Source organism: Podarcis muralis, chromosome 11 (assembly GCF_964188315.1).
Source record: "Podarcis muralis chromosome 11, rPodMur119.hap1.1, whole genome shotgun sequence".
Classification (NCBI taxonomy): domain Eukaryota; kingdom Metazoa; phylum Chordata; class Lepidosauria; order Squamata; family Lacertidae; genus Podarcis; species Podarcis muralis.
In genome coordinates, this window is record NC_135665.1 from 49137801 (window position 1) to 49155090 (window position 17290).

General features: G+C 41.4%; 1 protein-coding gene across 1 annotated transcript in view; it reads right to left on the reverse strand.

Annotated features, from left to right (window-relative positions):
* Window positions 1–17290, reverse strand: part of WDR70 (WD repeat domain 70) — a 119490-nt gene that overhangs the window by 22460 nt on the left and 79740 nt on the right. Inside the window, exons 11-13 of the mRNA XM_028748764.2 lie at window positions 9983–10082; window positions 5714–5798; window positions 3388–3526 (exon numbers count right to left, since the gene is read on the reverse strand). Of these exons, the coding sequence (XP_028604597.2) occupies window positions 3388–3526; window positions 5714–5798; window positions 9983–10082 (324 nt within the window). The remainder of the gene's footprint in view (window positions 1–3387; window positions 3527–5713; window positions 5799–9982; window positions 10083–17290) is intronic.

Below are 17290 nucleotides of genomic sequence, written 5' to 3' on the forward strand. Positions count from 1 at the left end.
ATCCTTTGAACTCTTAGGACCAACAATATGGGGAACATTTTAACTGCATTCAGCAACACTGGGAACTGTAGGTCTTATATAATGAACTTATATGCCTACAAGAAAAGTTGAGGTAATTTTAATTTGTTTTAGTATTTTAACTTTTGAATGTTTTAAAGTACTGTACGGTTGTGAATTTTTCTTGATCTTAATCTTTTGTAAACTGAGGTTTTCTACAATCAAGCGATATATAAATTTTATGAAATAAATATATGTATATATGCTCCATCAAGTATCTGTTTAAAGAAATGTCATGTATTTGCATTTTATTTATTTATCTTCCTCAGAGGTTAAGTTTATTAAATTTATGTATCACTTCCCTTCAGGATTTTTTTTTGCACTGGGATTTACACAAAGTAAAAACAGAGTAACACCACATACACATGCTGAAAACATATTCGAAATATAGTACCATAACATAACCACCCCAGCCCCATCTTAGATGGAACACCAAAACAACACAAACAACGGATCGCTGCTGGGGGGGGGACCAGTTTTGCTTGGCATCAAAACAATGGCAAAGTTGGCACCAAGCAGGCCTCCTTGGGGAGGGAATTTCAAAGAAAGGGGGCCACAACAGAAAAGGCCTGTTCTTTCACTTCCAACCTCTCCCTTGGAGGTGGCATGCAGAGAAGGATCTCAGAGCCTTTATCTATGCCACCTTTTACTGGAGCTTAGGACATTTTAAGTGTGTCTTTTTCTGGTTTTAAGTGCAATTTCAAACAGTTGCTGCTGCTGCTTTTATTACTCTGGTTTTAGGAGATAACATCTTGTATGGGTTTTTACTATGCATTGCAAACTGTCTTCAAAACTGAGACTGAGCCCTGGCCTGTAAGTATTTCAAACTAATAAAAGAGCTATGAAACAAATGTTACCCTATTTGGTACAGATGAGAATATTCTCTATAAAAGCTTATTATCAGCGGCATGACTTGATATAAGACTGCTTACCAGGTTTTTGCCATTTCTTACAAGTAGTACTATGAATTTGTACCATACTCATGCAATGACGATGGTGTTCAAGCTACAGACATGGTAAGTCATAGAACAAACATTGGCTATAGCTCATAGTTTGTCTGGAGTGAGACAGACCATGAACCCAAGATCAGACATACAGTGGTACCTTGAGTTACATACGCTTCAGGTTACACACTCTGCTAACCCAGAAATAGTGCTTCAGGTTAAGAACTTTGCTTCAGGATGAGAACAGAAATTGTGCTCCGGCGGTGCGGCAGCAGCAGCGGGAGGCCCCATTAGCTAAAGTGGTGCTTCAGGTTAAGAACAGTTTCAGGTTCAGTACGGACCTCCAGAACGAATTAAGTACTAAACCCGAGGTACCACTGTACTCTGAAGTCAAGCCATGGCTTAGCACACAGCAGCAACAGGACCAGAGGAGCAGCAAAGCGGCTGTCATCTTCTCTATGGAAGCCTGCATGTTTGCTCATTCATAATATGCCATGGTTTGGCTTAGCTTTGTTCATGCCCTATTCACTTCAGAATAGACTACACTGGCAAAGTGCCTTCTGGATAGGCCTGCAAGCACTCAAGCTAGCCCATACAATGAAAACAACAGAAGCCTGGAATAATAATGTACTCTTCCCCCCCCCCCCCAAAGAAAACCTTTAAAAAAGAAAAGAGGTGAACAAAGGCTTGATGGTATGACAGAAAGGAATGCTAGACATCACTTTGGTCAAGCATTTAAAGTAGCCATTAAGCTTCTATTAAACATCAGGTTCATTTGCAGGCCAAAATCTACTGGCTATTTACCAAGCAGTTTTAAAGATTAAGTTTACTGCCTTTGAGCATTTTAAAATTATCTATATTGTCTGGACCCCCGCCTCTCCCCAGTCTGATAGGGTAAAACTAAACAGCTGTTCAAAGAGTATTTCCTATAATGTTTGAATCTGACACAATAATGTTCTCTTGCATCCCATTTCATGTGCTGAACCCATTAGGATGGTTTATCATTTAATTTAATAAGCCCTGCTGTTTTGCTCATAGATTAAATGCACAGTTCATTGGCATTCTCCTGCCCTCCCTCTCTTGCACTAAATCTTAATTCTACTTTAGTTATTAAGATTACTTGTGGAAGCCTGAAGAGCTATGTATGGCTCTTGGCTAGTGAGGAATGTCTGCATTTTGTTTGTTTTCTAAATATATGAACATCATCTCAAATTACATGACTGAAAGGTACTGAATGGGTATAGAATTCAACCTTCTAGCTACCCCCAACAAGTCCCTTGGTTCCCAGGTAGAGTGCCCCAAGAATACAAATTCTACAATTCAACAACTATCACAAGTGAAGAAGAGGGGAAACAAGGTACATAGCATTAAGGTGTCTACAAAATACTTAGTTCAGTGAATCAAGCAACATATATTGGTAGGCAAGGGTGGGAGGAAAACCTCTCATGTCACTAACTGATCTGATTATGGAGGTAGGAATGAGCATGGGTTTGAGAAATTGTTCATACCAACTGCTAAAGGAGCTGTTCTGTAATTCAAATCCAGGATATTCCTTCATCTCTTTATATAAAGCTAGATTTATAATCACCATTATCATCATCCAAGCACAACTTGGCTTTCTTAACTTCTTTATTTAATCAGTTGCCCCTCTGCTCAAAGGCACCAGCAAAGAGGGACAGTTAGAAAAATTATTGCAAATGCAGTATGATATACAATTCTGCACTTGTACAATCCTGCGGTGCAGTGCGAGGCAAGCAGGACAAGAATAAATTTAAAATGCTGAATTTGAGTAACTGTACTTATGCACCCAAACTCACATATATGCCTGCTAAATGAGATCTAATTTACAAAAGAGCAAGGCCTCTGAAGTCCTATGACTGCCCACTGTTTGTGGGACTCAGGTATTGTGCCTGTTGCTTATCTTACTGAAATCATTTTTTTTTTTAATTGTAAGAGACTACGCAGTTACCAAAACTAGCATGGTACAGTGGTACCTTGGGTTAAGAACTTAGTTCGTTCTGGAGGTCTGTTCTTAACCTGAAACTGTTCTTAACCTGAGGTACCGCTTTAGCTAATGAGCCCCCCCGCTGCCGCCGCACGATTTCTGTTCTCATCCTGAAGCAAAGTTCTTAACCCGAGGTACTATTTCTGGGTTAGCGGAGTCTGTAACCTGAAGCGTCTGTAACCTGAAGCGTCTGTAACCCGAGGTACCACTATATACTCTAGGGTATCCTGATCTTACAGAATCTCAACCATGAATTTAATGATATGCCTATATGCTAAAAACGACATCAATTATAATTATACATACCAAAGTGACAACATAATCCTTTTTCATGTATGAATAAAAGCAACAAATCAAGTAATACACTGAACTCTGGCTTACCGCATCTGTGACATCTATCTCATACAGTTTCTTAAATGTCTCGCGCTCAAAAAAGAGAAGTTTTCCATTTCCAACTCCTTTCTTAACAGAAGTACCAGTAACAAGTAGTTTATCATCTGGGCTGAAACAGCAGTCGGTCCTGTTGAAAATAAAGTATAGAACAGATGAATTGGTTTCCGTGAAATCTTATTTATGTATTATGTCAAACTCTGTGTTAAACCCTTAATTATGTATGACAACTAAAATCACAGCTGTGTTCCAATATGTAAAAATTGGCAAAACCAACAAAATGAGATGTCTCGAAAAGATTTCAGCACTGGAAAGGGGGTAAGGTCTAGCGTACAACAATCAGAAAATTTCAAAATCTGGCTATCATTATTTCGTAAATAAGTAGGTCAAAATATCCATTTTCAACATCATACCCATCCATTTTACATAACAATACGAACTTGTAAACAGGGCTATTTTCCAATATTGTTTCCCTTCTATTCTCTCAAAGCAAGGAACCAATGTTCCGAAATGTCAAAGTCCGCTCTCAAGACTAAATAGTGCTTTCTTTTTACATTCTTCAAAATTAATCTCAGACTTTGAGATAAGTGCTGTACATGAGTAAAAGCAGGGAGCAAAAACAGCATGCGAAAATCAATTTGCATTACAAGCTTAAAGAGCTCTAGCACAGTAACCCTAGCGTACAGTGGAGATGTAATTCTGACTTCCTGAAAAATGCAAGCTGAAAGCCAGTCTTCCTCTCCCAATGTCAATTCCCTTGTCTAGTTGGCTTTAAAGATGTAGCGCAGATGCAGCACAGATTTTGAACTCAGGATGCAAGTTCAATGGCAAACTATAGTTAAGATCAACAAGGGAAAAGGAGAGGGAAGCCTCCTGAGGCTGTTTCTTAACTTGCAGGTCAGCTTTGGAGGGAGTGAGAGGTGGGTCTACACTGGACCTAATACAGTGGTACCTTGATTCTCAAACGCCTTGGTACTCAAAACAACTTGGAAACCAAACACTGCAAACCCAGCAGTAAGTGTTCTGGTTTGCGAACTTTTTTCAGAAGCCAAACGTGCTCCATTTTGAGTGCCACGCTTCTGTTTTGAGTGCCACACTTCCGCCTTGAGTGCCAAACTTCCGTTTTGAGTGTTACACTTCCGTTTTGAATGTTACGCTGAGGTTTTGAGTGTTACGCTGCGTTTTTGTTTTTGCGGCTTTTTTGTTTTGATTTTGTGACTGTGTGGAACCCAGTTCATCTACTGATTGATTGATTGTGTGACTGCAGTACATTGTTTATTGCTTTCATTTTATGGATCACTGTTCTCGTTAGGTAGTAAAATTCATGTTAAATTGCTGTTTTAGGGGTTGTTTTTAAAAGTATGGAACAGATTAATCCATTACTTTCTATGGGAAAGCGTGCCTTGGTTTTGGAATGCTTTGGTTTTGGAACAAACTTCTGGAACAGATTAAGTTTGAGAACCAAGGTACCACTGTATCATGCACAAACACATATATAGTTTTTAGTTTTCCCTTTAGCAATGAATATAAATCTACACAAAACATATGTTTCCCACTACTTCCCCCCTCCCTTTCTGCGGTTTCTTATTTTTCTATCATATTCATACTGCACATCCTTTAAATTGATCCTTTAAATTTCTTACTGTTCATGTTTATGTCAACCCTGCTAACGTTTTTAATAATATCATGCACTTTTACATGGACAAATGTATCCCAACCCCAACAAACCCAGGATTACAAGGGAGCTAGTTCCATGGCATGTATGTCATACCGCTGAGTAACCACGACAGTAGAACTTAATAAATTAAAAGGAGAATATCAGCAAGAGGAGCAAAATCTGTTCAGCAGGACAGATTCTCTGGATTAATTTCTAGAGTAGATTAAGGGGACATTGGGGAGAAGAAGGAGAAGTCCACTATCTCAGGCACAAACAATTAACAGAACGTGGCATCAGTATTAGGAATAAGAGCATGGGGGAAATCAAAGGCCAACTCCTTAACATTTCTGGGCACCATCAGTCAGAGGTCTAGACAAAATGTCAGACATTCTAAGTAGTAGTAGTGCCCCCTTTTAAACCTGTCAACATAAACTGCCCTTCCTAACTGGATTTACACATGTTGAACAAGCCTTGTGATTGTGATGGTTCAAACGTGGTCACTATCACAACTTACTACTCAAGTTTTTTTGGTGAGCTGGGCACATGGTGAGGAGAATCTATTCAACAAGATTGGTTCAACAAGAAACTGTACTTCATTGAATCAATCTTCACTGACACCAGCATGTAACTCCTTGTATCTTAAATCAAAAAGGTACTTACATTGGGAAGAAGCTAGGTAGACCAACAACTGAATTCAGAGGTGTTTTAAACTTCCTGATGTCCCACGTTTTTAAAGTATCATCACCTATGAAATATAAAATGAAGACTTAATAAGCAACGATGAAGAAAAACCACTCTATTCCTTTACTATAATATTACAAAGGCCAATGTAGAAACTGCCCCTGCCCCACCAATCTTTCTAATGGTTTTCTCCCAAACTTTTAGAGGAATGGCATTCTTTATTTCTCGCTACCCTCTGCAAAGAGAGAAAGAGAGATCAGTAAAAGCAAAAACAACATTTTTAAAAATCAATTTATCAAAAAATGTCAAATAACAGACATTTATTTGTTCAAGGCAAGTGAGGAAGTTGGAGTTTTGAATTCTTTTCAGCCAAAAGTATTGATGATTTCTTGCTCTCCACACTGGGATATGTGTCAATCCAGGCATATTGGGAAACCACAGCTTCCTGTTGCAAGTTCAAGCCATAGAGAGTTCTAGAACTTCCCTGCCCCATCTCTTTCGTATCTATGATTAGGGGACTGAATGTGTCTGCTTTCACTTTAAAATTAAATTTAAAGTGAAAGATTTAAAGATTTCCTGGTGGTTTGTTTAAACAATGGTTGATGAGAAAAATACCAGGTTCAAACCATAGTTTCAGAGCCTGGTTTGTTCTTAAAGAACCTGCAGTTTTGACTTCAGATATCTCAGAGACTAATTAGTTTAAAAATGAAAGAAGCAGCCTGTAATTTTTACTTATAATGGGAAAACCATGGTTTCCCATTATGTCTGAACCAAGTCACAGACAATCTCCAAATTCTCTATTCTGCTGGGCAGTTCTTCAGTGCCATTAATTCTGAGGTCCCCTGGCTAATGACACAATGGAAGACTGACAGGATTTCTGATAGGAGTACATGGAAATTTTGAATTGCTGGTGAACTTACTATATTTTCAGGAGGCATATAGAAACAAAAACTTTTTTTAAAAAGCTAAATGAATTAAGCCTCAAATATCTGAAAGGGCTCCCTTCTTGCATAGAGATGGGTGGGTAGGATAACGATCCCATCACTGTGGTGGACAATTGCTTAAGGGAAACTGCTTCCCTTCATAGAGCAGGCATTACCCTCACCAGGGTCGCGGGTAGAGCTGTGTTCTAAACCACTGAGCCCCTTGGGTTTGCCGATCGGAAGGTCAGTGGTTTGAATCCGCAGAGGGTGAGCTCCCGCTGCTCTGTGGCAGCTTCTGCCAACCTAACAGTTTGAAAGCACACCTGTGCTAGTAGATAAATAGGTACCGCTGCGACAGGAAAATAAACGGTGTTTCTGTGCGCTCTGGCACTTGTCACGGTCCTCCGTGCGCCTGTAGCGGTTTAGTCCTGCTGGCCATATGACCCGGAAAACTGTCTGTGGACAAACATCGGCTGGCCATATGACCCAGAAAACTGTCTGTGGACAAACATCAGCTCCCTGGGCCTAAAAGCAAGATGAGCACCGCAACCCCATAGTCGCCTTTGACTGGACTTAACCGTCCAGGGGTCCTTTACCTTGACCTTTATTTTCTTGACTCCAGACAAAAGGTGTCACTTTTGGAGGTTTCCCAAGAATAGGTTGGGGACACAGCTATTAAGGGCACATAACTGTAGAGTGGGACTCTATCGCAATCAGTAGCAATCCTAAATGCAGGACAGCCGAGTCATTGCTCTAGCCAGGTTTTCTTGCTTGCAGAGGCCCTACAGTGCCCTCAGAGCTTGTCCTGATTTGGCAGTTCGTGGAAAAAATATTGATTCTGAGATCCCAGAGCCCATGAGCGGGGCGGGGGAATGCAGACTAAGGAAGAAAGGCTCTACATGCGAGGCAAGGACATGACAAATCCTCTTACTGACCAAGCAACTGAGTATGACAGAATAACAACATGTAACTTATGTCTTAAGATACAATCCTAATAGCAATTCGGGTTACGATTTCTAACTGCATCCCACATCGCAACATAAAAGCTAAGTAATTCAGCTTTAAAAAATGTTTGCAGAACAACAGCCTATCTGGCAACTGTTCAAATATGCTTCTCAGAGTAACAAACTGCAATCAAGGCTTCTTTGGCCTTGACGGACTAAACCTTGACACAATCGTCTCTCTGGAGGACTTATGGGACGGTTGTTACTAACGTTTAACAAATATGTTAGGAAAAGCTTCTTTGTTCTGCATCACATCAAACTGTATACTTTGTTGATTATGTGTAAACTACTCCAGGAGCCATTTTGGCAGAAGAGTGGGATACAAATGCTCTAAATTAATAAATAATAAAAACTACCAACCAGGCCATGATACAAGATACACGAGACTTTTAATGTAAAATGACAAGACGTGTAAACTTTGTAAATTTCAATCATGTCAGCAGGAAGATAGGACACCTCACAATTAATCCAGCCTCACTTTTATGATCAAGCTACTCATTCATTACTGAATCATCTTTTATTACTGTGCTGCAAAAAACATATCCAAAGATGCTTTCTAAGACCTATTCTCAGGGTCAGAAGTGGATCTTTAAACATCACTTTCTTGCATTTCTGTCAAGTTACAAGCTTACTCTCAATGGTAATGAAACTGGGAACATTCATAAGCAATTCTTCTGTTGTTCCTTCTCCCTTGTGTCTGCAGCTGAGCCCTGTCTCAGTTCTCTCATATCCGACAGGCAAACTGCATCGCAGACCAAGGAATATAATCAGGGTTTCACTGCAAGTTCCTATTCCCCCAAACATGATCTCCTCTTTGATCCCTTGCATTTGGGCAGGTGCGCTAATCTAAGACTGACTGCTGAATACACATCTGCTTTTGCTGGTAAAGGTCCAGGGAAATACTTCCATTACCAAAAGCACAAATGCGCTCTCACTTTTTTTTTATTACGTATTAAAAATGACTACAATTACGCTTACCTATCTGAGACAGCGTGATTTTTAAAGCAGCTTTTGAACCTGCACACTAAACACCCAATTTCAAAATGATTTTAGATCAAAGCAAAGCATCTGGGTTAGATCCTAATTTATTTATGAACAGCCACCTGGCTACCTATGACATTCTGGAGATGGTTGAGGATTGCAGCATGGGGGTTTGGAGGGGGGCGGGAATCAACAGAGGTGAAATAAAACAGTCACAATTCTTTAGAAACGATAAATGCAAAATTTGACAGAACATCCATGAAAGTAAATTAATTCGGCACACACTACCTTCAAGATGAATTATGAGCACGTCTTACTGTTCTACCCTCTTGTACAACTGAAGTGTGCGTAATCAGAGACACGGGGCTGCTGCTGAAAATGGCAGCCTGGTGTGGTCTGCCATACCTCATTCCGCAACAAGTAGTTAAACTTTGCTCATGTCCTGAGATCAGACAACACCAGTGCTGCTGGGAAAAGGTTCATCATAATGACAGCTGGACATGAATTTCAAGTTGCAAGCGTGGGGAAGGAGGAACTTAACATGGATTTTTTGCTTTGGTTGTACCCTGTGTTTCTGGTAACATGTCTTGCCAGGCCCAACATCAGCTTGCTTTGGTACCTGTTAAGGGATGTCAGGGAATTGCTATCAGCTCAGAGGCAAGAGGTGGAAGAGCAGTTGTGTTACAGGGAGCCTCCGGAAGATCGTGCGAAGCAGCTCTTCCTCCGGAGAGGAGAGAAGCCCCGCCTCCAGTGGGGAAGGGATGCAGGGCTCGGAGGATGCTAGAGAGAGCCGCAACATCGAGCCTGAGCAAAGCGAGGAGGCAGGTTTACGCACAGAGAGGGGAGGCGTAGGATGGGGGTCAAAAGACTGCTATGCTGGGGAAAGTTTAAGGACCGCCCACTCCCAGATTCTGCTACCAATTGAGCAGACGTGGACTTGAGACATTCTGCACTGCAAATGTTTTGTACAGATAATAAAGCCTGGAAAAGACTGGTCTTGCCTGTTCGCTCTCGAGCAACCATGCTGGCACCTGACAAGAGGTCTCACTGATGACCCCTGGACCTCCTCTACCACCACTTGGCTGTTTCTGCACAGTTACCTGCCCTTTCTTAGCATGCAAACAGTGATAAAATTGAGGAGATGGTGCACCGGCCTTGTGCTCTCCCTCTTGATAGTTGTGGGGACCGGGCGCAGGGGGAAAAGACAAATGAATAAGAAATGGTGGACAAGATCCCACCAAAATCTGCAAGCAGCACCAAGTTCTGCTGCACGAGTTAAGCACAAACTTTAGCCTCATTTGTATCCAGCAGCAGACATGGAAGGAAATATGGTCACTTACCTCCCCGACTGGCAAGAACTGTACCATCATAGGAAAATGTCAAGCATGAAGTGTCACTGCCTGGAGCATGTGCCTGCCTGCAGTGGAACTTGGTATGAACCTGTTTGTGAAGAAAATAAAATATTAAAAAGCTTTGCTACTTTTAGACTGTACACACCTGGTTCCTTCAGAACATCAAATGCCCTTTATTTCATTTGCTGGATTAAAAAAAAAACAGCCAAGCAATGTAAAAATCTTGGGTGAGACGGGGGAACAGAGCTACAGCTGATGTCCATCAATACTTGTCCAACACCTTTTATGTACTTTTAAGTATATTTGGGGTGGGAAGAAGTTGTAACATTTCCAATTATTTAGCTTTACAGTCCAGAAAAAGGTAATGCAACCAAGTGATATTAATACCTAGATATCACTCCCTTTTATGCGAGTTAAAGGCAAGTATGCATGACTAAGATACAAAAACACTTCTTCTTTTTTAATCAAGAGACAGTATTCTCATCCTTCCTACACCAGGTTTATAAGATTTAAGATGACAAAATATATCATCTGTCTTTTTGGATGTATCTTGAAAGCAGCAAAAGATGGGGAAAATTCACATGCCAAACCAAGACCTGCCAAAAAGCCTGGGTTAAAGATTTAGAACAAGTATTTTTGAGTTTGAATGCCATTTGGCTTCAGCAGTATGCAACTTTGGGAATACTTCCTTTGTCTTGAAAAATGATGTTCTCCTAAGCAGTACTAAAATATATTTCAAACAATAAGTCTCATACTAATTAAAAGGTGAACTATTCATTTACAAACTCATTTTTACTAGACCTCTCATTTAGAAAGGTCTCTGAATTTTTATCTAAGAATAATCCCGAACACTTAAATTGAGTTATTAAGAGAGTTAAGATGATCATATCTTGGCTTATTCTTGATAAGTTTTTTGGCTGCACATGCTTCATTCACAGTGGGAACAAGCAAACTTAAAAAGTCTTCCATTAACTGTAGTTTCCCATCTCATCTAAACTGGAAAACCATGGTTAACAGCTTTGGAATACATTACAACTTTCAGTTAACTTCAAACCATGGTTTACATCTTGGCCACATGGAAGCCCAAATTATCTCATATGCTGCTGGGAGAACTTGAGACAGGCCCATATAGGCTGTGTGTGGGATAGAAATACAATAAATTAAAATGAATGAGTGTCATTAGTTATCATTGTGTAATGGGTGAAGCTACAAAGGAGCAGAAGTAGTCAATGTGGTGCCCTCAATATGTTGCTTGACTACAACTCCCATCACACTCTGCTAGAATGGTCAATAGTCAGGGGTGATGGGTATTGTAGTCAAGGAACATCTGGAGAACGCCATGTTGACTACCCTGATATAGAAAATCACCAGTTGAGAAGCAAGTTATCTGTAAAAGAGACAAGAGAAAATATATTACTGCCTCAAAAAGTCCACCATTTTGCAATATTTGCAAATTCATATCAAAGAAAACATATGGCTGCCTATTGATAGTTAAGCAGCCAAAACTATTTTATGGGAAAATGTTCTCCAAACAGCCGGGTGAAATATCATCTGTGCAGTTTTTTAAAAAAATGAAATCCTATGTAAAATATTTGGATGTCTCGTAAAGCGTCTGTATCTCTAAAAAATGATAATGCTAATTGGCCAACATGAAACAATAAATATCATTAATAAAAAATAGAGTTTCTGGAAAGTGTTCAACTGGCCTTTCTTTATTTTTGCACTCTACATGAAAAATGTCCGCACACATAAAAGTAGCGAGTTCTCACCCTTCCTTCTCTAAATTATGCTTTTAATCCCCCGTTTAACCTTTTGCTTGGCCATTATTATGGAAATCCAGTCCTATGATATACTGTGGTTTAAATATTTTATATAAAATGTTTCTCATGGGCATTGCGCCACTGGGCAAGTTCAGATTAGCTTACCACATACTACATGCAGCAAACTTGGCAAGTCCATTGTCCTATCCAGTGATGACGAGAATCTGCTCCACTGAATCAAAATCCAGAGAGTGAAGAAGTGGTTAGATTCTCATTTCTACTTGGCAGCAAAATACAGTTGTTTCTGCTCTCTTTAAGAATTTGGCTGGCTTGCTGTTTATGAGGAGGCTTCCCTTAGGCTTAAGGCAGGGTGGGACAATCTTCTGAAGGCCACGTGCAAAAATAGGGATGAATGTAATTTTTACCTTTTACTGTAAATTAATTTCTACACAAACTCACAGGTCCTTCTCTGACCTCTATCCAGACCAGCGAGAGGCATTAGCAGAGTTCAAGGACATATTCTAGCCAGGCCAAAAAACTCAAGGAAGATGGAAAGCCATGCCAGTAAGGGGTGTGGCCTGGGAAGAGGGGGTGTGGCCTTGAAAGAGTTCAGAGAGCCCGGTAGAGAAGTCTGGATGGCCACATTAGTGAGGTTCCCCCCTCCTGGCTTCACCTACAGCTCAGTTCTCCAATCAGAGTTTCACATTCTTCCTTCCTTCCTGCTGGTCCAAGGACCTGGCTCCTATGTCTGCCAGCCTCGGCGAATTAGGGGCCTAATGTCATGAGCCTAAGTCCATGCTGCATTTAAACATACATGGGCTATACATACATGGATTACATACACCACTACATTTAACTCTTTATCTAAGGAAAAGAATAACTTGCTTCTAGAAAGAGTTCTTCCATGAGTGTATCTGGTTTCGGTCTGCGTAGCATCACTACAAGTCATATGTTAAATAAAAGACAGCTGGAAAACACTCTGTCCCTTCCACCTCTCTGCCTAGAATCAACATCTGCTGAAAAGCAAGCTTCATGTAGTAGCAACATCGTGGGGAGAAATGTTTTCCCATTTTTCTGCTTTGTTATATTTAGCAAAAGGGGGGCACATGAAGGTATAGTTACACAAGGAAGAGTTTTGTTTCTGCTACTCTATTTTGATGAGTAACTAGAATATGAGCATTCAGAAATAATTCATTTTATAGCAAAAACAACGACTTCTCTAGCAAGATCCTTAATTATCGGTTTTAGGATACCACTATTTTCAAAAGATTATTCTGGAAAAAGTTTACAATATAAAACACCTCGGATGCCATCATATAGTATCACATCGTATATAAAATCATACATAGCTTTACTCCTCATACTGACAGCCAGTGTAGTGTATTAGTTAGAATACGGGACTCATAGTCCCACTCAGCCAAGAAGCTCATTGCCTCTCAGCTAAACCTTTCTCACAGGACTGAGAGGGACGTGTTAGATGTGCTGGTCCTTTTAAGGTAAAGGTAAAGGACTCCTGACAGTTAAGTCAAGTCACAGACAACTCTGGGGTTGTGGTGCTCATCTTGCTTTACAGGATGAGGGAGCTGGCGTTTGTCCGCAGACAGTTTTTCCGGGTCATGTGGCCAGCATGACTAAGCCGCTTCTGGTGAAACCAGAGAAGTGCATGGAAAAGCCGTTTACCTTCCCGCCGGAGAAGTACCTATTTATCTACTTGCACTTTTTGGGGGGGCGGGCGTGCTTTCGAACTGCTAGGTTGGCAGGAGATGGGACCGAGCAACGGGAGCTCACCCCGTCGCGGGAATTCGAATCACCAACCTTCTGATTGGCAAGCCCAAGAGGCTCAGTGGTTTAGACCACAGTGCTGCGTACAAACTGAGATGGCGGATAAAACACCTTGTGGTTTCTTCCATTTCCCCACAAAATGGGAACTAGCAAATGAACTGACTGATGTTGCAAAACTGGGATGGGGAACCTCCAGATTGGAACTACAACTCCCATCAACCCCAGCAAGCATGGCCACTGGTCAGGGATGATGGGAGTTGCCGTTCAACAACATACGGAGAGCCATAGACTCCTCGTCCCTGCTGTAAATCAATATTCAGGAAATAGACAAATCAAGCCGTGTCATTTTCTCCTCTTGTAGCACTAAGCTGAATTCTCTAATTTCCTTGCTTTTTTGTTGAATACCTGCTAATCTAAATGATAAAAGTTCAAATAATCTGAGGCACACAACTAAAATATGTTTTAAAAACTCATTAAAACAAAATACAAGCACAACGATTTCATCAGAATATGTTAAGAGCTGTTATTTTGAAACATCAATTTTTATAGGCCACCGTTTGCAGCAAAATCTGGAAACGATACTGTACATTCCACCTCAGCTCTCAGGGAATGTTTCTCGTTATTGTGTGAAAAAACAAAAAGTGTGAACCTAAAACTGTTATCAACAGTCCAAATGCCAAAGTCATTATTCCCAGTTCTTGAGTTTCTATGTAGCAGAGGTCTGAGCTACTTTATTTATATGCTATTTTCCAAACATGCCTCTGTTTGGGTTGGTGTTGAACACTGTCACGCTCTGTGTATTCTCCTAGAATCACATCAGCCTTCTTATACACTATGGTGGGCCCTCTTAAAGCAGGGCTAACCCACAGCTTTTTGTTACCTTAAACCAGTGATGACCAAACTTGGCCCTCCAGCTGTTTTGGGACTACAATTCCCATCATCCCTCACCACTGGTCCTGTTAGCTAGGGATCATGGGAGTTGTAGTCCAAAAACAGCTGGAGGGCTGTTTGGCCATCGCTGCCTTAAGCAAATACTACACACTGCGTAGTATAACAAAAGCCCATTCAAGATCAAGAGGTGACCCAAATCTTATTTGTCTTATTTCCACTGGTAATGCTCATCATCTTCACTGCCTTCCTTTGCAACTGTGGCCAGTATGGAGCAGCTGTATCTCAGTCGCATCTCCTGGAATCCAAGGCAGATTGCTCAGCAGATGAGCTGCTAAGCAGCCTCTGTGAACCAATGCACATCGCTCTCTCTAAGACATGTAGGTAAAGCTGAAGCAGGCACCCCTGGAATTTTGGCACCCCAAGTGCTTGCCCAATTTGCTTGCATGGTTGAGCCACCAATGCCTTAAAAAGATGTAGGACTTAGCAGCCCAGGTTTCTGTCTGCATCCTCTCTCTCTCAACAAGAGTCCTAAGAACACAAGACCTCTCTGCTCACCGGGCTCAGTGCTATACAGGCGATGGCCATTTTAGGCACGTCCAACTGACATGTGACTGCTGATGTGTGGGTCTTTTTGGACCAGGAAGAGGGCAGAATGGGGCGGGGCATGCATATCCATGCTCTGCCGACACGTGTGGGGGCTGGGAATGGAACTAGCTCATTCCATTGGTGCAAGGATTTTCACTTGTGCAAGAAACTCCCCCTTCCAATCCCTGTGCATGCCCCACACTCCCACCCAAAATCCTCAATGGGTTGGGGGAATCCCTAGAACAGAAGGAGGGGGGGGGGAGCTCTGCTGCATAAACAAATTGCACTGATGGAACAAGATACCATAGTTTTCGCTCCATAAGACGCACCTGACCATAAGATGCACCTAGTTTTTAGAGGAGGAAAACAAGAAAAAAATATTCTGAACGAAACAGTGGATGTATGATTTTTGTGGTTCATGCTGTGGCAGTCTCCTTTATCGCTAGAGTTCCTTATCTCCCCTCCCGATTGCTTGCTGATCAGCTGCTCAGCGGCTTTGTTTCAACACCCCCTTCCCTCTTTCTAAAAAAAAGAGCATGATCTGCTTTTCGCCCCTGGGCAATTCGGCTCCAGGGACCACGCATTCACCCCATAAGACACACAGACATTTCCCCTTACTTTTTAGGAGGAAAAAAGTGTGTCTTATGGAACGAAAAATACAGTAGTTGGATACCACTCAAAACCTGCCCAAATCTATCACCCAAGGACATGAAGCGCACAACGAGTTATGTTGTCAGTTTGGGAAAGATAACTGAATAACCATCTTCTTCAGTGGTTGGGTTACGGCAGGTTCCCCCTGTGTGGGTCTAAGGTCTCACTTTCCTCTCTCTCGATCCATTTTATTCTCAAATCCAAAACAAGAAGAAGGCTGAAAAGCCAAAATATCATTCTCCCTCCCCTCTCCATGTATGAACTGGACACAGAGAGGTATAAACATTGCTTCCTTTCCCAAGGGAGGTTATTTGTAGTTGAAAACAAGGGGGAACCTGTACTGCTCTCGGATAGTGCTTAAAGAGGTCTGACGGAGTTATTTTTGTTACGAGGCGACAGAGCTCAAGCTTCGGCGCTGCCTCTTGTCACTGTATTAGCTAATACAAACAGTTGGATAGCACCTTAGTGTAAACTGTTTATTATATAAGAGAGAATGCATTTAGAAACAGAACAGTGTCCTTTTTAATCTTAGCCAGAGGGAGGAGCATGGGATGATCATATGGCATTATTTTCAGGCTAGGAAGTAGAAGCCGGACCAGATGTATGCAGGGGGAAAATGTTAATATTTGCTTCTGGCATGCTGTATGCAATTTTTCAGGTTCTGTAGCAGAGGTCTGGCACACATACCTCTGGAAAAAGAAGTGTGGGATACTTGTGGATATGGAAACTTTACCTTGAGCTTGCGAGGAAAATATACTGTCTATTTGGATGCCTTTCATCTTATATTTACTCAAGAAATTTCCAGATGTAGCTAGGTACTCTTCAAAGGCTCCTATGAAACCATCAGTTTGTCATGCAAACAAAGGCAGAAAGGGTGTTTTTCCTCATTGTTAGCAATTTTGACTGCTGTAAACCTGACCAACAGTCAAACACCTTGTTAATTTACTGGATAATTTGCATTGTAAATAATAGTATTTCCAACCGGGTGATGCAAGGCAAAATTCAGCCTGAAGGAAAACTCAAGAAAGAATCTGATGAAAGTATTTGAAGTATTTGCATTCCTATTTTTTGTGTTATTTTATCATTAAAAAAAGAAATGAAACAAAGCGGAACACAAGCGGCAGACTCATTTCTGTAACCATTATAATATTATAGAGCCCACCAAAACTATAAACTAGACAGAGAAATCATAATTAAAAATGCATAGCACTGTACATGTTTGTGTGCTGTCCAGTTACAACACATCTGCAACACCTACAAATTTACAACACAGTTGTATATATAGGGGAGAGGTGCTTCCTCCTCAGTTTATTTAGGGCAGGACAAAGGGAAGTACCGTATTTTTCGCCCCATAGGACGCACTTTTCCCCCTCCAAAAATAAAGGGGAAATGTGTGTGCGTCCTATGGGGTGAATGCAGGCTTTCGCTGAAGCCTGGAGAGCGAGAGGGGTCGGTGCGCACCGATCCCTCTCGCTCTCCAGGCTTCGCGCAGATCTCCGCAAGCCGTGGGAGCCCGCGCCGGGCTCCCGCGGCTTGTGGAGAGTTGCCTGCATGCCGAAGGCTGGGCACCCTGAGCTTGAATGTCGGGTTGCTTGAATGTCGAAGGCTGGGCGCGCTGAGCTCAGCG